The sequence below is a fragment of the Sinohyriopsis cumingii genome, chromosome 17 (assembly GCF_028554795.1).
Source record: "Sinohyriopsis cumingii isolate HCF-2022 chromosome 17, ASM2855479v2, whole genome shotgun sequence".
NCBI lineage: Eukaryota > Metazoa > Mollusca > Bivalvia > Unionida > Unionidae > Sinohyriopsis > Sinohyriopsis cumingii.
This window is the reverse complement of record NC_142977.1, coordinates 17,624,220-17,646,807: the sequence shown is the minus strand read 5'-3', so window position 1 is coordinate 17,646,807 and position 22,588 is coordinate 17,624,220. Positions and strand designations below refer to the sequence as shown.

The 22,588-nt window shown below is 40.0% G+C and overlaps 1 protein-coding gene across 1 annotated transcript in view; it reads right to left on the bottom strand.

The window, feature by feature from the left end:
• Window positions 1-22,588, bottom strand: part of LOC149777837 (scavenger receptor cysteine-rich domain-containing protein DMBT1-like) — an 80,571-nt gene that overhangs the window by 40,011 nt on the left and 17,972 nt on the right. The window contains exons 6-7 of the mRNA XM_089938896.1: window positions 4,673-4,814; window positions 3,345-3,523 (exon numbers count right to left, since the gene is read on the bottom strand). Coding sequence (XP_089795022.1) covers window positions 3,345-3,523; window positions 4,673-4,814 — 321 coding nt within the window. The remainder of the gene's footprint in view (window positions 1-3,344; window positions 3,524-4,672; window positions 4,815-22,588) is intronic.

The following is a 22,588-nucleotide window of genomic DNA, read 5'->3' as shown; positions in this document are numbered from 1 at the left end:
AGCTTGTTATGTGCATAGGGAACGTTTTACTATTCATCGACTTAGAACAAACACTATGGCCATTTAGTGTTTACGTTAATGAAAATAATACTTTGCTCAATTCTTCTAATTAAATTGTACATCTATTAGAGACAAATTTCATTTGAAAAGTGTTAAATAGTGTATTCTAACTATGTGTATCTGTCCATGAATACATGCAAAATGACAACTGTATTCGTAGTTTGCCTGAAACCAATTTGAAAATAAAAACCTGTTTCCTGACAACATGATACAAACTTGCCTCTCGCCATCCAATGAATGGATGTGCAGTCTCAAGTGAACAATGTGCTAAATTACTTAAACACATAGTGAAAACTTCACATTTGATTAATTGCAACATTAATTTCAATTAGTTTATTAAATGTGACCCAACATCCACTATATCCCTTGTAATACTCGGGTATCTGTCTATGAAATATGTTCTTGACCAAACAAAAATGTAGCACAATCGCACGGCAGACAAGGAATATGTGAAAATCAATGTGAAACTATGTGGTATTTTAATATTCAGACCGGGGCGGAGATACAAAACAGCAGGTCAGATATCATTCCTCAAAACAAACACCGAGTATGGCTGGGCAAACCAAGTGGTCATACGACTAAAGTATACGAAACAAGTCTAGAAAAACCCAGCATAAAGCATGCCGTGCAAATCACACCAGGACGTACTAAACAAGATACTCTCTTTAACAGCAAGAATTACGCATCAAGTAGTTTCAACATAATGTCGTTTCAGAATAAAAGAGAGAGAAACACCACTAACAGATAATACTAGTAATAGTCTTTATTTCTTTTGCATGTACCAAGCTCAAAATACAAAATCATCACGTGAGACATTAAAAAAGTCTAAACGTCCCAATCTGCACCAAAAATAGATTTAAAAGATGGAATGATAATCAAATATAATTCCTGTATTTTCAACAATATTAACATAAAATTGATACATTCTTGTAACTGCAATGTCATTTATTACCTCATAAACAAACTTCTAGGAATATAATTGGTCACTCATGAAGATATGAATTCCATATTTGTTATCTCATAGTTGCTAACCTTATATATAGCATTTGCGGTTTAATATATTTGATATGTCAAAACGATAACATACCCCTGAATTGTAACTGATTGGTCCAAATATCCCCCTTCTCATTACTGATTGGATGCGACTGTGGGAATTTTCCTTGTTCGGCCTTTCTTTACCATTCATATATGCAACCAGCTGTAGGACATTATTTAAACTTTATTTTCTAAAATGTTCATGTATTGATATGCACTAGTATTTTGATGTATAGAGAAACAGGAACGAGTGGAAACGAAAATAATGGAGGACTTATAAAATCTATGTACAGGCTAAACTAGGATTCATTGTGAGTTGTGCTTCGACAACCCTCTATGGAAAGAATCTACTAGACTTGTGTCTCTTCCGTTACAGTGTACCTCGTCCAGCCTGAAAACCTGGTAAACATTTGATAATGTTTTTGCAATAATTCACAAGAACGAATACTTGCCATTCAGCAGTAGCATGATTCATATACATGAGAGAGAGAGAGAGAGAGAGAGAGAGAAATCACAGAGAGAGATAATTGTCAACTTGGCAGTTATACAAATGTTTCGTAGTGTTTATACCATGTCTAGTTCTTCGTAAATGGAATGATCAGTTTACAAAACGAATCAAAGCCGTAAAGCAAATGCCAAAAGACCCCCTGGACTATGTACATGTTTTTACTACAGAGAACGCTACAGAAGAGAAAGGCAGATGAATAATTGTACGATAATATGAAAATTCCATGTCAATGTATGTGCTGGTCGAAAGAAATAAAACTATGCTGTGCGTAGAAAGCAATACCATCATCTAAGATCAGAAACTACAAAATATGCAAACAAGCTATAAAAATGGAGAAGATAGTAAAGAAGTAGTTGAACTTGATGATCAGTGCGGCTTTAAGTGGGAAAATAATTCTTTTATGGATTAGAGCTACATCAAACATGCTTATCGTATATCAAAAAATTAAAATTGATGTTGTGAGGGAATGAACCATTGTGTCTTGATGTTAATGATATTACAACAAGTGCGATATATTCCATGTGCCTCATTATTTGGGTTTTTATTTCCTGCAAATAAAAGCAATATTTTAAATAGTTTCCGATAAGAGTTCTTTCAAGAAATGTTACATCATTTTTTTAATTCACTTTTCTCAACGCAATTAATTGACAACATCTTGTCAGCACAATATTCTCATCAACAATATTGTCTTTACAAGCTCCTTTCACATAGCGATTTGACAATGACACATCATTGTCCTGATTAAATGATAGACTCTCAATTTGTTAAGTCCTACATAATTGCACCATTATGTCATTGCTATTTAGTCACTTTCTGAGTCAATAGTTCGTGGCACAATGAACTATGGGAGAGAGTAGGCGTCAGTTGCTTTGATTGCGAGTACGGTATCTTTATGAATACTTAACAATTAACGCTTATATAGAATATAAATGATCTTAATACGAATACCATAGTAGAAATTGACTAAGGAAGCTGTATAGGATCTAGCTTTAATTTAACGAGTTGCAACTTCTTGCAAAAAAAGATTTTTCTATTTAATTAGTTTTCATAATTTTTTAATATACATATGTTATGGTGTCAGTTTTTCTCATAGTTCCTCCATATGCATTTTCTTCAATGGCTTTGCATCATATTTTCAATTCAATATTATTATCAATAATGTTGCATTTCTTATATTTTCGTACATACTTTTTAATGGCTACACAATACAACTAGTTTATAATGAACCATAAGAAATAAATGGCAAGAATATTTCGAGATTCAACGACCTTACAGTTAGAATCGGAAAAGAAAGTGAAATTGAAGCTGAATACCTGATAGTTTTCCGCAGTTGACTCCTCCTTATAGTGCTTACTGCCCGATGACCCAGAGGGTTTATGAAGGCAATCCACCAAGGTTGTATGGTTTCAGTTTTTCTCATATATTTTGTATATACTTTTTAATGGCTTAAATCACATTTTCAATTCAATATTATTATCAAACAATTATGCGTGATCCAGCAACCTTGTATCCAATGTATTTTTAATGCCTCATTATACTTCCGATCACATTATGAATTATCCACTGTTAGCAAACACGCTTTCAGTACGCAGTTTTTATATGGCGTGTCTATGTTGCAGAAATGTGTTTGGTCCTACACAATCCAACTCTTCAGAATGAACCACACCACACCACACCCCCGAATATGTCCAAATGAAACGGCCGTACTGTACCAAAATAAAATGAAATTGAAGCTGAATACCTGGGAGTTGGCCACAGATAACTGCAGCATCCTCACGGTGACTGCAATCATTTTGTCCCCAGGAATCATGAAGGCAATCCAACACGGTTGTTTCATTTCCTTCGCATTGTAAACTTTTCAGCCATATTGGTCCAGCGCCCTCACCATAGAAAGCATTCCCAATTGCATGACCAGGCCCACTAAAAGGAGCAAGGGGTTTGATAAGAGTGGTATTTAAATGTGCACTGTAGCCCCATATAACGATTTATAAACTTCATGTGTACACTGAAGAAAGTATTACACGTGGGCATTCCTTATTTAGTTGGTTATACAGTTTCCTCGACCCTTACATGTCAGTAATTAAAGACTGTACAGCAAGTGGATGAGGAAACAAGCCGGACGTATTTTACTAAGTAAACTGTCAATAGCCTATTTCTGTCAATTTATTAAGGATTCTTTTCATAATCGTGTATGGTTTCCGCTGCTGGGTTATGAAGTCATTTGTGATTGTCATGATAGAAGAATGTTGTACTTGGTTGAACTCGGACCAATTATAATCTACGAGAAACATGAACCAAATATCATTAAGCCATGCTATAAAGAGAATATATTAAACAGCATTAAAATAACGTCTGAAAGAAATATAATCTCTTGTTATGATTTGTATAGGTACACTGTCGATGTAAATCTTGCTTAAAGGCATGACATACGTTATCAAAAATCCAACTAGGTTGCTTTCTGTTGCTGGATAGCCATGCACATGCTAGGAACATAATAATTTAGACCAGGTAGAAAACCTAACAAAACCAATGTGTTTTAGAGCAAATAGAGTACTGATGCATGAGTTAAAAAAGAACAGATATAATGACATAAAAAGAATAAAATATGGATGCAAATATTACTGTCAATTACCTGACGTTGAAGATTAAATGAAGGTAAATAATGTTGAACTAAAGAAGCTGTTTCGTTCATTTTAATGGAGAGATGCTAAAGTGAAATAAGCGAACGAACCTGATGTGATATTCACAGTGAGCTCAACAAACGTGAGAGACGCAGCATCAAAAACGTCAGTTTGATCATCTAAACAGTTATTTAGGAGAACGATTCCATTTATTTGTCATAAATAGAATGGTTCAGGCTATGGGCAGTTCTCATTGCGGTTGTAAAAATAACATAGAAAAACCATATATAAATATAAATATAACACACACACACACACACACACACACCCACACACACACATATATATATATATATATATATATATATATATATATATATATATATATATATATATATATATATATATATGTAAAGAGAGATAGACACACACACGTACATAAGTGTACCTAAAGCCAAGCATACGGCAGACGACATTTGCATCTTGGTTGTCCCACCCATCGTCGCACACTGTGCCCCACTGACCACGAAAAAGAACTTCTACTCTTCCCTCACTCTGGGATCTTCCTTGCACCAGCCGTACCTTGACATCTGTTTGAAAAAGTATACACTTGATAAGAATTTGCAAAGTGGCCGCATATATGTGTAACATACTCAAACATGGTGTAATATCCTTAGCTAATATTCTACACAATGTAGCACTTGTCATTCCCAATTTTCTACTACAAGAATATGTACGCGTCGTCATTTTCTTTCTGGTTTGTTTCCCAATAATTATCCAATAAAGGGAAGATAGATTTTTTTATTTTGTATGTCCCTGTTTTAAAGTAGCAGTTCTTAGCAAAAACGATCATAAAATATGCTACGGCAAGATGTTAGTATGGAGATTTCCTTAGACTCCTAAACATATATTATCTAGACATGGGTAAAGGAGAATTGCAGAAGTGAATGTTGCCGTGGTACTGACCTGTAAAGAAATACCGGGGAATTCAGATGCGTTATTCATCATGTACGTTTATATAAATTTTCGAAATATTCCGCTAGGCAGAGGAACAGAAATTAACTAGTTCTTTCAAACTCCGCATTACAATTGCATTATGTATACAAAACTCAACCATCTGAATTGGACTACCTGTGTGGATTTTGTTGGAAACACATTTTTAGGATACATATGTGGTAAAAATAAAGCTTTCACCTCATTCAATTGAAAGTGATTTTTGAGCTGGGTGGAAGTGACTTTAATGTTTTGATGCTTTTAAATGAAAGTATATCGGAAATACAGAAGATCATCTTAATCATTGACGATAAGTATATTTGGTGTTGACAAGTTGGATATAACTTTTACTGTCATTAGTTTTGCTGTTGAGTAGAAATTCAGATCAATTCTCTTTTGGAGGGACAAAAGTACAACATTACAACAGTTTGTAACATAATCAGTGTGGTTCCCTTCTTGTCAGTCCTATATTAGTTCATCAAGTGTTCAGCTTAATTGGTAGACTCTAGATGGGGTTTACTGATATCAAGTTCAGTTGCAGTAGTAAACGTATTGCATTGATATTGATGTTACTGCGATTCTTGTGGTTCTTCATACGGTTTCATAAGTATGCTTGTCGAAATCACAGTGGATAGTAGTGTGGTGGGACGATAAGGGGACTATGGAAAATCCAGTCAAAAAGGTCGTGGGACGATATAAGGACAAGGTTTATAGGGACAATGGGAATTGAACATGGGGAATATTGGGTTTGTATTCGGACAAGGGAAAGTGGAAATTGTATAGAGTCTGACTTAACGGTATGGCGGATTGGTAACAATGTTGCAACCATGTAGGTGACATCACAGTACTGAGCAAAGAGCGGGAGTACATATATAACACAGACAACAGAAAGCAATTCTTTTCGAGGCATATGAGTGGCCCTGAAAAGGGACTTTTCGTTCTTCTAATTTCTTGACGTCTTTAGCCATTTCCTGAATTTCTCAATCAATCCTTTTTTCTTCTTTTTCTTCCTCTCTTCATTATCCTGCGTCCAGTCAGGGTAGTCCATTGACCTATACTTCTCCTGTATTTTGATCCAATTCTGATTTAGTTGGTGAAAGGCCTGTTTATTCTTTGTATTTTCCTTGTCCTTTCTTTCTTTGCTTGACTTATCTTTAATCTTTTTCACATCTACGTCCAGCACCTTTCTCATTAGTTCTTCAGCCTTTTTTAAGTTGGCCCATACCCCACTTGACATAGGACCACTCTGTCCAATGTATTATATTTTCCATAAAGCACCTCACTTTCATGACATGATCTAGTGCCTCCTTCAACCTTCACAGTCTGACATAAAGGGGATTAACGAATCCTTTCAACTTCTTTACTTCCTCTTCTAGTATTCCTTCTCTCTTCTCCCTGGATACTTTCAGTTTGTTAGCATTGTCCTGACTCTCTGGTAACCTGCATTCTTTCTCTCTCCTTTCAATTACATGTTCAGCATCCAGAAATAGCTATCTCTCAAGTTATTAAATAAATCAGACACTGCTGCCATCTTTGCTTCTTACGTAGCATGGCGCGACCGACAAACACTTTGACTTTACATCTGTCGAGCACGGCCGTGAAGGAAAACATCCCTTACATTCACTACACATATTATCTACTATCCACACAGAGGTGAGGAGCCAAACACAAACACTAAATATACTATCCACACACGCGAAGAAGCAAATACAAAATCCAAATATACAATCCACACACGCGAAAAAGCAAAAACGTAACCAAAATATACTATCCACACACGGGATCGAGCAAAAACATAACCAAAAAATACTATCCACACACGCGAGGAAGCATACATACAAAATATACTATCCACACACTGGAAGGAGCAAAAATCAACTATAATATACTATCCACACACGGGAAGGAACAAACACAGACCTAATTATTTCATCCACACAGAAGGAAAGTTAAACAACCACACACTCTATTATCCACACAAACGTACGTGAGCGCTTACAAACCCCAATAATCTACTATCCACACAAACGTACGTGAACTCATGCAAACACACACACACTCTCTCACACAAACATACACACAATCACATCAGTAAAGGAGTGAGTGTTTATATTCACTAGTCCATATTCACACAAATTGGCAACTTGAATAGTGTATCTTTCCTTGAGCTTTGGTTAGCCCTGAAAAGGGCTGTTTTTTTTTAAATTCTGATGCGCCTGGCAAATGAAAACATCTCCCAGGTCTGGAACCGCAGACACATCGATGACTCAAATCGTTCTCCCAATTGATACGTGTGGCTTGGATCGCAGAGGAGGGATGATTGCCTTCAGAATCCCAATTTTTCGTTTGTGGGATTGTGAAGTGTTCTTGCCTTCTATGCCACACCCTTGGATGACGAATTTGTGGTACTGCTACAGGTTGTGGTACTGCTGCTTGTGGTTGTTGTGGTTGTGGCTGGTGCTGCCTGTTGAAGTGTCCTGACCACAGGCTTTACCTCACAACTATGCCTTAGTATGAGGTGATTTAGGATTACTCTTTTCTTCTCCTCTTCTTCCTTCTGTTTTGTCTCCTCCTCCTCTTCTATCTTGGCTTCCTCTGCTATTGCCTCCATAGCCAGCTTAACCAACAGGCGTCGGGCGTACTACAGGTGCATCTAAGGGCTTATAGTACCACTTTCTAACAAAGATAAAGAAATGATGTGCTTATAGACACACATATATTTTTTTCTAACCGACTAACATACCATTGGCAATTGAATTAATATTTATTTCTAGAGTATTGGGTAGCCCTGAAAAGGGCTGTTTTTTGTGCACGAGGTGCTATGGCAATCTTTTATAATCTAAGATTGCGTCCCCGCCTTGCGGCAGGCTTTCCCACAGGATAGGGTCTGCTTCTTTGGAAAGAGAAGGAGAACTCTTTGGTGTCGACAAGGCAGTCAACAAAACCTCTGTCAGGTTCCTACTGCTGCTCCTGTTGTTGCTGCTGTTGATGCTGCTGCTCTCTCTCTCTCTCTCTCTCTCTCTCTCTCTCTCTCTCTCTCTCTCTCTGATCTCTCTGTTGTTTCTGAAGTCTGTATTTCTCCGACCATTCTTCTTTCTCCCTGTTAATTTCCTCTCTGAAGAGCTCTATGAGGTCTTCAGTTACATTTAATATTCTGACATTCTCTATCTCTTCAGGCTTCAGTATCAGGCTTTGTCTGACACTATGCAAATTGACGTAAGCTTCGTTAAACTTGGCTAATTTTGAGCACATCTTGATAGGAGGATGAGTCGACAATGGATGGTCAGACTGGAGACAACCCCGCTTTTATATTGTTCAAGCGCGGACGCGATCGAAAGCATCCCTACACGGAACGATAAAATAGTTTGATTTGAGGGATTGAGAGAAGTCAAAGAGCATGGTTCATGATACAAATAGCAAACAAACGACAGACAACATTGTTTATTCAAATAACAAACAAGCAACAATTAACAATTTTTTTAAATTAACAAATCAATTCAGCAATAAACAATAACCATCTATTTTGGACAAGGTTGACAACGTTGTGAACTGAAGTTAGACTTCCACTGTTGGAAGTCATTTGGCCATTGATGTACATATACTATGTTTCCTAGCTAAAGACAAAAGATAACCATAATGGTCACAAAAACATTTATATACTTTCTCATCGTCTCTAGAAGAATGACGATCAAAATAAGTCACTAAATGTTCTAAAGAATATCCTAGACTGCGTTGATGCAGAAAATATACATAATATTGTCCACACACCATGGAAAGTGTGACTTATAATTTCACAATATTGAATCGTGTTGTCTGAGCTTTTCTTCTCACAAAGTCGATGATATCGTCTTCCAAAGGGGGCAACCCATACGAATCAAAATACTCCACACAGCCTTCTTTAGGATAGTAGACGGCTACCCAGTGGGTTCCTGGGAGATAACTGTCGTTAGTGTTGATGACATAAGCTTGATGGTCTTGAGGGTTGCGATGAGGTAGTTCACTGTAGCAAACACGACAGGATTCCAAGAAGCAGTGTATGAACTGTGATTCAAAAGATAATACAGTTCCCAGGTATCCGTTTTTGTCTTGTTTTGTTTCTTCTTGTTTTGTTCCTCACAGGTAATGATAAGTGATCAATTCAATCCGGACTTTTTGCCTGAATTTGTCTGACAAGTAAACGGCTATTTGCTCCGTCTTCATACCCTGGGCCAAGAGAGTTTCGATGCTACGGATCTCCAGACTAGTTAATGGAGGACAAGAATGTTCACGCAGGCCTTTATACCATTGATCAAACTCGGCTTCTTCCGAGATGAGACCCCAAGCTTTGTCCAGGTACCCGTCCAATTTTTCTTCTTGACTTAGCATCAGACATCATGATGAATTTGACTGGGATGATCATTTCGACATCCATAGCAATCCTTCTAGATCAATTCCGTATTTTGTTCTGCTAGATGTTTGGCAAAACAGGAAAATAAATGCTGTTCTTGTTCAGGCCATCTGGACTGTATCACTATGTCCTTTTTGTCTTTGTCTTGGGGGTCTGATTCCACGGTTTCCTCACATACCATGTCCCAAGATTATCCACTATGTAAAGAGGGATAACAGTCTTCCATGGCTTCTAATAGTCTAGAATGAGTTCTCTCAAACTGTTGATTTCTATGGTATTATCGAATTCAGCATGCAGGATCACGTTCACTTTCTCGGTTGGAGCTGAGTGTGCAAACTGAAGTTCCACACGAATTTGGTCTGATTCTATAGGGTGGAAATGTCCCTCGTCGCTGCCTTGGTCTGGAGTAAAATCAAAAGCCCACAAAGCGTAGCCTCCTGAATATTCTTCGTACGTAATGACGTGACTGTTGTTGGTCCCTAATTGCCCGGTAGCTTCGTACAAAGACAAGCATGATCTCAAGCAATTCTTCTGGGTAAAGTTAGGTTCAAAAAGCCTGGTACACAAGGTTTTATCATTCAATTTTGACCACGTTGTTATGCTGATACTAGATAGGATTTTCATTGTAATCTCTGTTGAAGGCTGAATTTTTGACGATACAAATAATCAAACGCTTGGTTAACTGTCCTTGGAACAGATGAATTTCAATCATGGATCGGAGTCCAGTGGGAATGGTGAAAGTTTTCGCTTCCACGCGTCGTATCGGATACTTGGCGGTCGTTCTGCTCAAAGTGTGACTAATATCGTTTCCCACTTTAGGTAACACTTCCACACGACGCACGTAGAGCCTGGCTTCTTCGATTTTGGTTTTGTAAGTGGCATCAGCTGCAGCTATCAAATGGAAAGCGGCACTAATGCGATTCAGTCTCAGGCGAACATCCACACCGTTCATCAAATACTTCTCTTGCAACCACATGTCCAAATGCAAGCGATCCATCAGATATAAACTGCAGCGTGTTTTGATTTTCTCTTTACCTCTATTGCAACCTACATTTTTAAGATTGGCACCTTCTGGAGCAGTTATGTCGTTAAACTTGCCTGCTGTGTCAGGTTTCCATGTCACGCAAGAATCCAGATGAGTGTTTATAGTCTCCTTTCCTTACTTCAAGAAATTTTCCAGGTAGGCTATGTAAGGGTAAGTATCCATGCTGCTGCGGACCAGTTTGTTATTCAAATACAAATCCACGTCACTGAACAAGGAATACATGAAATTGTTGACCGGGGCTACATTATCATCGTCGACTATATTGCTACCGTCCATTTTGGCTACTTTGACTTTCAGGAACAACTAACTGATATTCAGATCAATGTAATCTTTCGGTTGTCTTTTGATTTCAAACTCGATGGGAGCTGAATCCGTCAAAGGAGAAACGGGATGAAATTCGACCCATTGGGACTTTTGCATCGTCATCATAGTGGGCGGCATGGCAAACATATCCCCTTCCTACTTGGAACATGCAGAAGACTCTCGGTGCATCATTTTTTTTGTTTCTATGATTTAATAATTAAAAACGTCTAAGTCTCGAGCAGTTCTTCTTTTCTTAGTCTTTCTAACTTTAGGTGTATGAAGTCTTCTGAAGGGGTATTTTTTCCGTCGTCTCTTTCTGCCTTATCTTTGCTGTTTCGTCAGGGAAGTAGGAATGCCTGACTCGGCAGCGTTCAGGGCATTTATAGTAGTTTCTCCTGGGCCCAAAGTGTCTTTGCCTGTCTGAAGCAAGATACTTTTGCCTGCTCTCAAGAAAGCTTCTTTAGTGTTTTGCTTGTCAATGATTACATTTTGGATAAATTCTTTGCCGTGCGTCAATGCGGCATCTTTCAAGGCGTGCAATCCTCGTGTCACCATCGGTTTCAACACTGGGGCAACCGAACGACAGGCCGATTTCAACATATCTCCTCAACCGTGTCCTCGCTGTCGAGCGAGGCCTCGTCACACTGGATACATGACTTACAAGATGTTAGGGATTCGTTTTTCGAAAAGGGAGTTTCACCGTGACTTTTCCTTTAGTGAATGGAATATTTTGTCCCAGATCTCCTTTTATAATAATGTTGACAGTGTCGAAATACGACTTGCTGACGGGTAAATAGTGATGATATACAAATTCGCGGTGAACGTGATAGGTGTTTCCACCATACTCGTCAGCGTTCGTGGCAGAATCCACTTTGAAAGGCATGACACACAGTAACGGTACGGAGGTGTGTCCCACTACATTGTACTCCACCACATCGGAGTACACAAACATCAAATTCAGTCGTTGGTTCAGTTCTACTAGGGAACGAAATAACTTGGTAAAAGAATCGTTGTCGGAAATGACTACCAATTCGTCTGTTTTTTTCTACTTTCTTCCTCATGGCCTTGTCCCCGCCCAAAATGTCAAACAATTCAGGACAAAATAAAATAGACAACACTTTACCCTCTGAAAATTTCACCAGTAGGCGACGAGCTAGTTTATGGTACTCAAGGGTGACACTTTTTCTGACCTGACACTGTCCAAAGCTTTAAGAAACATGACGTTAGGCCTGGATACAATTGTGCTTACCAAATGTTGACCACTAAAATAATAGCCTGGGGGAATTATCAAGTGATATGTCCACTTTTGAGTTTTTGAGTTGTGTTTTATTCTCATATTTTACATGGGTATCCAATTACTTTTGCATTTGCTCGTCATTAACTTCGACCGTAAAAAAATTTGATTTGGAACGACATTGAGGACTTGAGTCGGGTGAATGAATTCCACCAAAGTCACTTCCCAAAGGGCTTCGTGATCTAATTGGATGGCCTGAGGTAATTTGGCCATGTAACAACACAAAGTGTTATGGGGAAACACCTCCATGGAACTGTCACTGGGTAAGGTTAAGTAAAATTGGTTATTGTGGTTTATATTCCAGAGTTATGTGGCTGTCCGAGGAGTCACTGGAAGTCAGAGGAGTGTCTCCGCTCAAAATGTGGTTGATGCTGTTGGAGTGGTGACTGACACTGGACGCAAGATTCCCGTTGTTGCCATTCAAGGAGAATTTCAGGGAAGGATTGGGAAGAAGGTAACCGATACAACTGCTCAATAAAATGGTCCACAATTGTTTGTCACCTTGTTGCAAACTCAAATTGGCGATGGCCGCACGGATGACACAATACGCCACAAAGATTTGGCAGAAAAAAACGATTTGCGTTTTGGGCACACGTTCTCCACACCACACCAACAAAGGTAGCTTTTGTATATATTGCAGAGAAGAACTGGGTGAAAGAATGGTCACTGTAGTGGTAGCGGTAGCTGAGGCTGTGTGAAAGGGCATGATGGTCACTTCGTTTTATAGTCGATGAGTAGAGAAGCGTCGATCCAAGAATCAAAACTGGGAGGATATCCTTTCCAACGCACTTTGACTTCTTTGACACGTCGTTTTCCTACTTAACGGGTTCTTCGTTCGAGACTGTTTTCGATGTCGTACACGTCTTCTTCTCTTTTGGTCACGCGTTGTAACTCGGGCAAGTAAAAAGTTCCTTTTCACACTTCCCCGTTCATGTCTTCCAATTTATAGACGGCAGGATGACGGCCATGCACTCGTCCAGTGACACGAAACAATTCGGTGGTCCAATTGAGTAAGTAACCTTTGTCGAAAGTGCGTTTGGTTTTGCCAATGCGCACCCAATCTCCTACGGTCAACACTATACTTGGGGGCGGGGACAGTCACCGTCGGGGACTTACCAAACCAGCGTTCAGAAACGAGCACTTCGTTGTCGGGAGTCACTTCTTGGGGGGGGGGGGGGGGCACGTTCAATGCCTCGATTGTAAGATTGGTTGTACGCTTGAACCAGGTGCGGTAAAATGTCGATGTACTTGAGAGTGTGGTGATGCATGAAATATTTCCACATGCGTTCTTTCAAGGTACTTTGAAAACGTTCCACGATGCTGGCTTTGGTTTCGGGATTCTAGGTGGTGAAAACATTAATGTCACGTTTCTTTAATTCTTTTTGGAAAGCTTGGTTCAGAAATTCGGTGCCTTTGTCAGTTTGCCATCGAAGAGGGTGACGACCGCTTTGTTTCAACACCAGTTGGTGGAGGGCTCTCACTAACTCACTACTCGATTTGGAAGTCAATTGCACGACCCAGGCAAATTTGAAAAAGACGTCAATGACACAAAACAAATATTTGTAACCACGATTGTAGGTGGACAAATGAGAGACATTGGCTAAATCGGCTTGCCATTGATGATCAACGCCTTCCACTTGGGTGCGACTTCTGGAAAATTTGCGTCGAATGGGTTTGTGTAAAGTGTAGGCAGCTTGTTCTTGTAACCATCGTTGCACTTGAGGTACACGGAGGCTTTTCATTCGAGTTTTGGCAGCACGATACAATTTCTGAACTCTTCCGTAACCTGCTGGCTAACACCTTCTCTATCTTTTCTTAATAAGTCACCCACTCTTCGATGATGATACTTTGGATGGGGTGAAAGGGTGGTTTGGAAACGGATTTACGTGTCCGATGGGACACGGGAATAGAAGACAAAGTAGTGAAGGTGGTATTGGGATGGCTTTGGTCTTCTTTTCTTTTTTCACTTCTGGTTTCCCTTCTTTCTTTTTCACTTCTGTCGAAGAAGGTGTGGACATTATCTTTTTAACCCAAGCTTTCATTTCTTTTCGTTGGGGTGTGGGAAAAGTGGTCAACAAGAATGCTGCAATCTTACTAGGAATGGAAGCTGCTGACGGTGCTTGAGGTTGCGTCTCTCATGACCACTCACTGGGGGTGGTGGTGTGGGTGATGGACTTTTCATCAAGGTTTTGAACTCTTTCAGAGTGGGTAAAGCTGTTTCGTCTGAAGCTTTCTGGTGAAAGAGTTGTAGTCGTTGTAAGAGTTGACCGTACTTTTCCATCACTTTTGCATTGTTTTCTGTTTTGGATAAGTCGTGGCATTCCAGCAATGACTGCAATTCGTGTTGTAACTGGGACATCTCGGTCAAATTTGGATTGGGAGGTAAATTGGGGATTCGTTGTTCTTGCCAACAATGGTATTGCATCCATCGTTTGAAAGGCACTAAGGCTAATTTTCGTCCTTCCATTCGCTTTCAAGGGGCACGTCAGAGATGATTGGACCTCAGAGGTCCTTTTTATCTTGCTCCCACGAATCCTCCCAACATGGTTCCAAATACTCCTTTCAGAAAGGGTCATAATATCAGAGTCAAAATTCTTCCGCGTTGGACCAACATCTTCTTTTGACGAATAGGGATTTTCTTTTGGAACATTTGACAAAGAACGTGACGATGTTTGCCTAAGCATTGTTTCTGGTGTTTTGACAAAGTACCGTGCCTTTCAATACGTTCAAACAACATTCGCACACGGTATCGATGACATCTTTGGAGGTGGTTTGAATGATTTATTTTCGCATGGGTGAAGAAGCTTTGGACAGGACAGACAACATGTCTCCATGTTTGACTAAACAAAGAGGTAGTTCTTTCCTTTTCTTTCCTTTGGTTTTAAAAGAGGAATGTTTTCTGGAGGGTGAAATCTTTACTTGTTGGTTCCGGGACACACACCAAAAATACACTGACGTCGATGACTTAGCACACGCCCTTTTATCTTTTTTTGATTATCGTCTCGTGATAAAGCTGACAATTTGTTTTCCAAAATCGGTAAAGATTCCTCCCCTTTGGTTACTCCTCTTTTTCTTTGGACTACTGTGTCTTTTCTTAGGGTAACATCGATGCTTGGCTAAGCGTTTTGTCGGATGACGACTCTGTCCTTGTCTCTTTCCTTTTAAGACAGGAGAATGACGATACTGACGGTGTGAACTTCTTTGAGGTGACATCTTTGGGTCTTCAGGACCACAAAAACACTAATACCCATGCTTTGTCTCAGGCCTTTTTCATACTGGAACCCATCACCGATGATTGTCTTTACGTCGTATCCACTTGATGACATGCATCACGCGTCGTGGAGGGGTTCGCAACGAACTAAATCTGGACAGTTCCTGCTTGGACATATCCAGTAAACTCTGTAACATGCCCGATCTCTCTTGGTCTTTGATTTTGGGAGCAGGTACTTTGTGAGCAGCGGCCACAACAGCTAAAGAGTAGGAGGGTGTCACCGTTGGAGGTGAAGTTCTTGGAGACGTGGGTTTACATGGTTTCATCAAGTGAGGAAGAACGGGGGTCAAATTGAGTTGGGCAGACATCACCAGCAACGTAGAAATGGAAGAACCTGAGGCTACAGGAGACGCGGTCACCGTCATTGTAGGTCGTGGTTTGCGAATGTAAGGTTGCGTCCTGGCCGAAATGCCTCTCTTGCGCGTAGAGGATATTTTCTGAGGGCTTTTCATTTTTATGGGGACTTTTTTTATTTTTCTGGGGTAGTGACCTGGTATTGACACCGTTGCTCTTTTTCTTTTTTAGGCTTCGTTTGGCTTTTTTATTGAGTGACTTTTTTCTCGGGGAGAACTTTGGTGGCATTAAATACCTATCTTAAGAGGGAGCAAATGATGACACCTCCTAAAGCACCGTTCCCTCCAGGTTTCAAAATTATTTGTATTTTGGTTTAAGTGTCGATGCGGAGGTAGGCCAGTAGTGTCAAGGCTACTTTGTTTCTTTTAAAAAAAGTTTGGTTCGATGAAGAATCTGAATGATGCCTTGCAGTAATTGACGTGCTGTCACCCTAAACCATCGTACGACTTCTTTGAAACTGGCTTCTAAGACACGGGCACGTATTTGTGTATTTTTTTCGCGTCTGATACCATACAAGGCATGAATCAATTTGACGGGAAGATGAGACTGAAGGAACGTCATGTTTTTGATGTATGAGACAGACGAGAAGTGTCCGAGGTTTTTATGGATTATCTGAGTTAAGTCGACAACGGAGACATACACAGGACAGGCTCTCCGTCTTGACACAAGTGGTGAAACAAATGGGTACGAAATCGCAAATGATCGTGAGTGGTGGGTTTTAAATCCACGAGTAAATGGGCATGTGGGGTTTGAGTAGCATCGTCGTACGCATGAGTTAGCCAACGCATTCCTATCTGTTTGGCTACGATTTGCACTTGCGATTTATCTCTAGGGCTTTTAAACAAGACCACGTAATGAGCAATGAGACTGATGGTGCGATGATCCTTACTTTGTTGAAACAAATTTTGAGTAATGTAAATGACACTGGCATTACAATGATGCCCTTTGCCCGTAAACCACAGTTTAATTTCTTCTTCGCCTTCTCCTAACATGTCGAAAATGACCAGATGAGTTTGACTGGGCTCAGACACCATTCCGTTGTCTTCGTTAGGAATGCCTTCCACAAACACGATGCAATCGCCTTGACTTTCTCGCAAGAGACTGTATGCCTATTGCCACTCTTTGTAACACCACACGATTCGTTGAGGTGGACGATCAATTAAATTATGTTTATGTTCGATCAAACGTTTGACAAATTCGGTTTTGCCTGAACCGCTAGGTCCAACGATGAACGTGTTAAAGGGATGGCGAAGATACAAGGCCTCCCAACTGGCACAATCTAAGTGTACGTCGATGACTTTGAAAGTGGAGAAAGAGGGAGCAGAGACAGCAGAGGTAGCCATAGTGCAAGGAATGTCACTTGTGGCACGAAGACAAATAAGACAAGAGCTTTTATACTTTTTTCAGGACATGTTTATTGATTTTTTAAAAAATAAACACGAAAGACAAAAATACATAAAAGCCAAAGAGTTAAGTACAACGATAAAATACACATCAAAATGATCAAAGTGGAATAGAAACAAGTGACTGTACAACATGTTTTGGGTAACCAAGATGTCCTAGGGACAATGTGTAATGTTCTTACAGTCTCTACATGCGGTAATGTCACACAAGTGTCTTCCCGGAATGGTCTTTCGGGAATGTCCATGACAGTCCTGTCCTGAAGGAAGTGATTGTCCTCGGTGACGGGTTCTTCTAGCACTGTCACTAATACAGAATTAAAAGTGCCTTTTTATCTAGGACGTTTGATTGGAGGATCACAACTCTCGAACATAATGGGTCACTTCTTGGGTCCAAGCCTCAAAACCCCAATTTTTCCAGTCACATACTTCTGTCGAATGAGGGTGTAAGTCACAAGCTTCACACACATCGTCATACACATCTGCGGTTCCTGAAAGTTGACGAATCTTTTTTGCCGTAGAGGTCGAGAAGTATCCAGATGAAAACACGAGCTTTGAGCAAAATGAGTCTCTCGTGGACATTTAAACGAACCACTTTCATGTTTTATTGGGCAGTAAGTACTGTTCGTAAAGAGTCCACAAGGAATCGGCAGGTAAACGAAATCCCAGAAAACAAGTCACTAAGACACACGTCACACGACGACCCCAATTGAATGAATACAGTTCTCGTAGTAAGTGTTGGTAATCTTCCACTGTTTGAATAGTGCCAATGATTTTCTTCCACGGAATATGTTGAATCACTTCTGATAAAGGTTGTGGCATGGTAGCCTGTGTTTATACCCTCTCTGTTCGGAAGCAATAAATGTACTTTCAGCACAAAGCTAATCGTTCTCCATTTGCGAATCTAAATGGTTCAGTCACTAACATACACATCACCGTTTGTTCAGAAAATCATTAACATACCGATACTTCCGATACTTCGCGTCTACGAACAGTTGAACAAGGTCTGACCACTGGAACAGTTTCAAATGAATTATTCCTCTTATAGCATTCAGGTACCAGTGGTTTAAACTCCGGCGACATAACATATGCAATTGTTCTTTACGTTTCACTTGTATTTTGACCAACTATCGGTAAATGCGTTCTCTCAACTCCACAGGCAAACCACGAATGTTCTCTTGTAAAGTATTCATGATCATGTCATACTAAACTCTCTTTTGTTGGAGGTAGTAAGTGTACTTTCTAAACAGCATCGGTTTTATTTTAGTTCAGTACCAATCTGATTTAGGCACTAACTCACACACCACACGTCGTACAGAAGCTTCCTCTTCAGCCAAGATTTCTTGGTGTAAAAGATTGTGGTAATCCTCTATCTCGTCCGTTGGAATTCGGTGTATTATGATCGTCTTGTAAGTAGAATCAGTATCATCCAAAACTTTACGAATCTCACGAGAATCATCAATGTCCGACCAATGGAACACTTTAAAATGAATCAGTGCTCTTATAGCATTCAGGTACCAGTGGTTTCAACATCGGATATAATTGTTCTTTGCGTTTCACTTGTGCTTTAACCAACTCTCGGTAAATGCATTCTGTCAACTCAGCAGGTAAAACCGGAAGGTTCTCTTGTAAAGCATCCATTCAGGGATTAGTGATATCGTCCCACTAAAGGTAATTAGTGACAATTCGGGGACCATCGAGCATCTTCCAGGTATGTTGAATCTTATTGTTCCCACTGGTGTAGTGACACACCACAACTGAAGCACTTCACTTTATCCCCTTCGCCCAAGTAGAAAAATCCGGCTCTGGCTAATTCTTCGGGGGTCGGTCCTCCCAGATATTTAGGCCATTTTCCTTGGAAGGTTTGAAAACGATTTCCAAAGTCACTGTATTCAGGCACACGCACAGGGAACGAATATTAATCTTTCACAAGTTCGTTTTGATGAGGGTAGGGTGACATCGACAGGAGTTTGCTTAGTGTTGGATGACATCCGCAGGGTGGTAGACGCATGGCCTCACGTGAAGGTGGACATTGACAATGCAAACCAGTAAAGAGTCCACGATAACGAGTGGCATCACTTTCACATCTGTCAAATTTGACACGCACAGCATCCCTTTCTATGGTAGGTGTAGTGGTAGTAGTAGTGATAACAATGTTCCCATGATGATTTACTGCATCACTCTCATCGCAAGGCACATCATCGCACTCTATTTGAGAATCAACGAACTTGAATGATGTCTGTTTGAAAGGATTAACACGGGATAGTACAAGTCGGTGGGAGGAAAAACTTTGCACTTGATCAAGCCTTCGTATTGTCGAATGTTGTCCAGGTCAACGTGTTCCGTCAGCAATTGCGGGTGACCATTAGGAAAGCGACAACATTTGCACACGTCGGAATACAGTGAACACACGTCGACGTATTTGTTTTCTTCTCCTTTCTCTTTGTCGGCGTGATACAGTAAACAGTTGGCATTTGTCCGTCCTCCGTACAAACTATCCCTCGGGTTCAATGAGTCCACCAGCTTGTAACTTTCCAAGATACGTTTAAATTTGGGATCTGTTTTCAAACGGTGATCGTACTCGTGTTCCCACATTTCCACTACATGGTAGCCTTGCTGTTCAAACTTCAAGCGTCGATGACAAGTGGTCTGGTACAAGTCTTCCATGGTCCGTCCTAAACACTGATTTCTAGTGTCATGTTGAGGGTAACAGACGGGACATCCCTGAAAGAACCAAGCGTTAAACTCGTACACGATCGTTGGGTTTTCTAAGTCTCAGCCATCCATCGAATACGTTCGAATGGTTTTTTTGCCTCCTCCTTTGCGGGCATGTTGGATCCATTTGTCTTCCTTGTCGCACAAGTAATGTAATCAGCGTAGGGCTTTGACCGAGTATTGACGCTTAACAAAGTTGGTTGTTTGAGGACTGATGACAGCCAGGGTGTTTTCGGGCATGAATCGTTGACGGTACACTAAGGTACATGCTTTGGTAATGGTGCAAGCTTCTTTTCAAAAGAATCGACCCCTCCGTGTTCAATGAACATTTATCGAAATTTTCCATAGCAACGTAGTAAAATGTCCACGTTGGAAGGAAAATACTTTAACATTTCTTCCTGAAAGTCGAAAGGGTCCGAGGCGTGAGCCTGGTACCAAGCGTAGAAAGCTTCTCGTTGTTTGGTGCGCATGTTGTCGGGGTCGTAATCGTGAGCCTCAGGCAAATGAGGTAGAACGGTGTGTTGATTGGCTTCGGTATTGAAAAAGTGCTGAAAGTAGCCTTTGGCCATTTCTGTCAGTCCAAACGTTTTAGACATTCGACTCAAAGGCATGGCCAAGTAGCTCATAGAATCTTTAAACTGTACTTGCCCCACTTGCATGGAAATGATTTTGGCTCCGTTCAAAGTCACTTTATGACGTTCGGTACCTTGTTCCGTATAGTATCTCAAAAGAAACTGTCCATCGTATCGCTAGAAATTGTGAGCTATCACTGTGGCATGACGATGACAATCTCCGTAACGTTCGATGTCCTCTTGGCTCCACGTCTCGTCGATGGGGTATAAGATCCATTGGGCGAAATCGGCCAGTGTGTTCGGTCCCCGAAAGAATTTTTCACTTCCTCCTGAAATTTTACTGAGCAATAACCGTATCCCAAGAATGCGGTGATACTGGTAATAATATATAAATGTTCATCGTGATGATAGACGTGAATGTATTTTCCGTCGTGGAAATCTTTGCCTCTAAACAATAGAGATCCGCGCACTTCTTGAGGGTGTACTTTCACGACCTTCCGCTCATTTGTTTATTCTACCTAAGGTCTAATTATATAAACAAAATACCCTACAAGAAGACCGCTCCGGTGGCCTAGTGGTTAGAGCGTCCGCCTTGGATGCGGGAGGTCGTGGGTTCTATCCCCGGCCGAGTCATACCAAAGACTTACAAAAACGGTACTAACAGCTGCCTCGCTTGGCGCTCAGCATTAAGAGGTTAGTGTTAGGACTGGTCGGCCCGGTGTCAGGATAATGTGACTGGGTGGGACATCATGCTACATGTCTGCGGCATGATGACCCAGTGCTAGACATCACTATAAACTGCCACATTGCAGTCATCGTTATGATATGACTGAAAAATTGTTGAAGATAACTCCTCCCAGATAAATTTGAACTTAGTCGCGCGCTCGACATAACTTTCGATAGAAAATGGCGTGTTTAGATACAATTGAAATTTGGAGTCATATTGTGAATGAATGTGCATTGCAGAAACTTCTCCATTTGATCTGGAATGAATATATTTTGGTATTTTTCTCGATTCTAGGAAATTTCGTGATTATGGACTATTTGTATGTGACAATTCCACATGAAATACATAAGATTGAGGTAGCGTGTTGACATCTGCAAATGTTTTTCTGTTTCTATCATTGAATGTTTGAAATCATAATGTGGGAAAATATGAAGTCTTTCAATTGCAATTATCAAGAAGACGCTATGGAATTTAATGCTTATTTCATTTTGAGTGCATTGAGAAGGATGCAATTACACTTATCATCGAAATTACAGCACAATTTTGAAATGTGTAATCCAGATTGAAAACCTATGACATTGCTCATGTAATTCGGATTTGCAGAATTAAGAAAATACATTTTGAGTTAATTCAGGATGTAAACTGTAAGTATATTTTATTTTGCCATTCTTATCACCAGCTAAAGAAGAGAGTATATGACTTGTCACTTGTATGTTATTTGTAAGGATCTTATCTTGCGTCTGTTATATACTGTAGGTAGTCTAAATGCGTAACATTGTATCAGCGCGGAATGTCCTAAAGCACCTGGTATTTGGCAGACCAGGAAACATCTGTTTTAGTTCATTTAGAAACAAATTTAAACAGCCACAACGTAAAGAGCCTCTTACGCGGATGTACATGATTTGTGTAAAAATTAAAAGTGATGGCGTCTTCGTCCTTTGTTTGTTTACAATAGAAAATAGTTCCTTTATTCACGTGAATGCTATATGTGTATATAGACCACTTGCAGACTGAGAAAATATCTATCTATCTATCTATCGATCGATCGATCGATCGATCGATCTATCTATCTATCTATCTATCTATCTATCTATCTATCTATCGTCATTATTTGAGGCAAAGGTAGAAATATACCCATTTATTATTAATTCTTTAACTTTCGTATCAGTATATATCCCTCAGAGGTAACTACAGGAGTCTCGGCGAGATTGTTGCCAAAGTTATAGAGTGAATTAAATATCGAAATATTGCTGATTTACCGTAAACGTGAATACATACATACATACATACATACATACATACA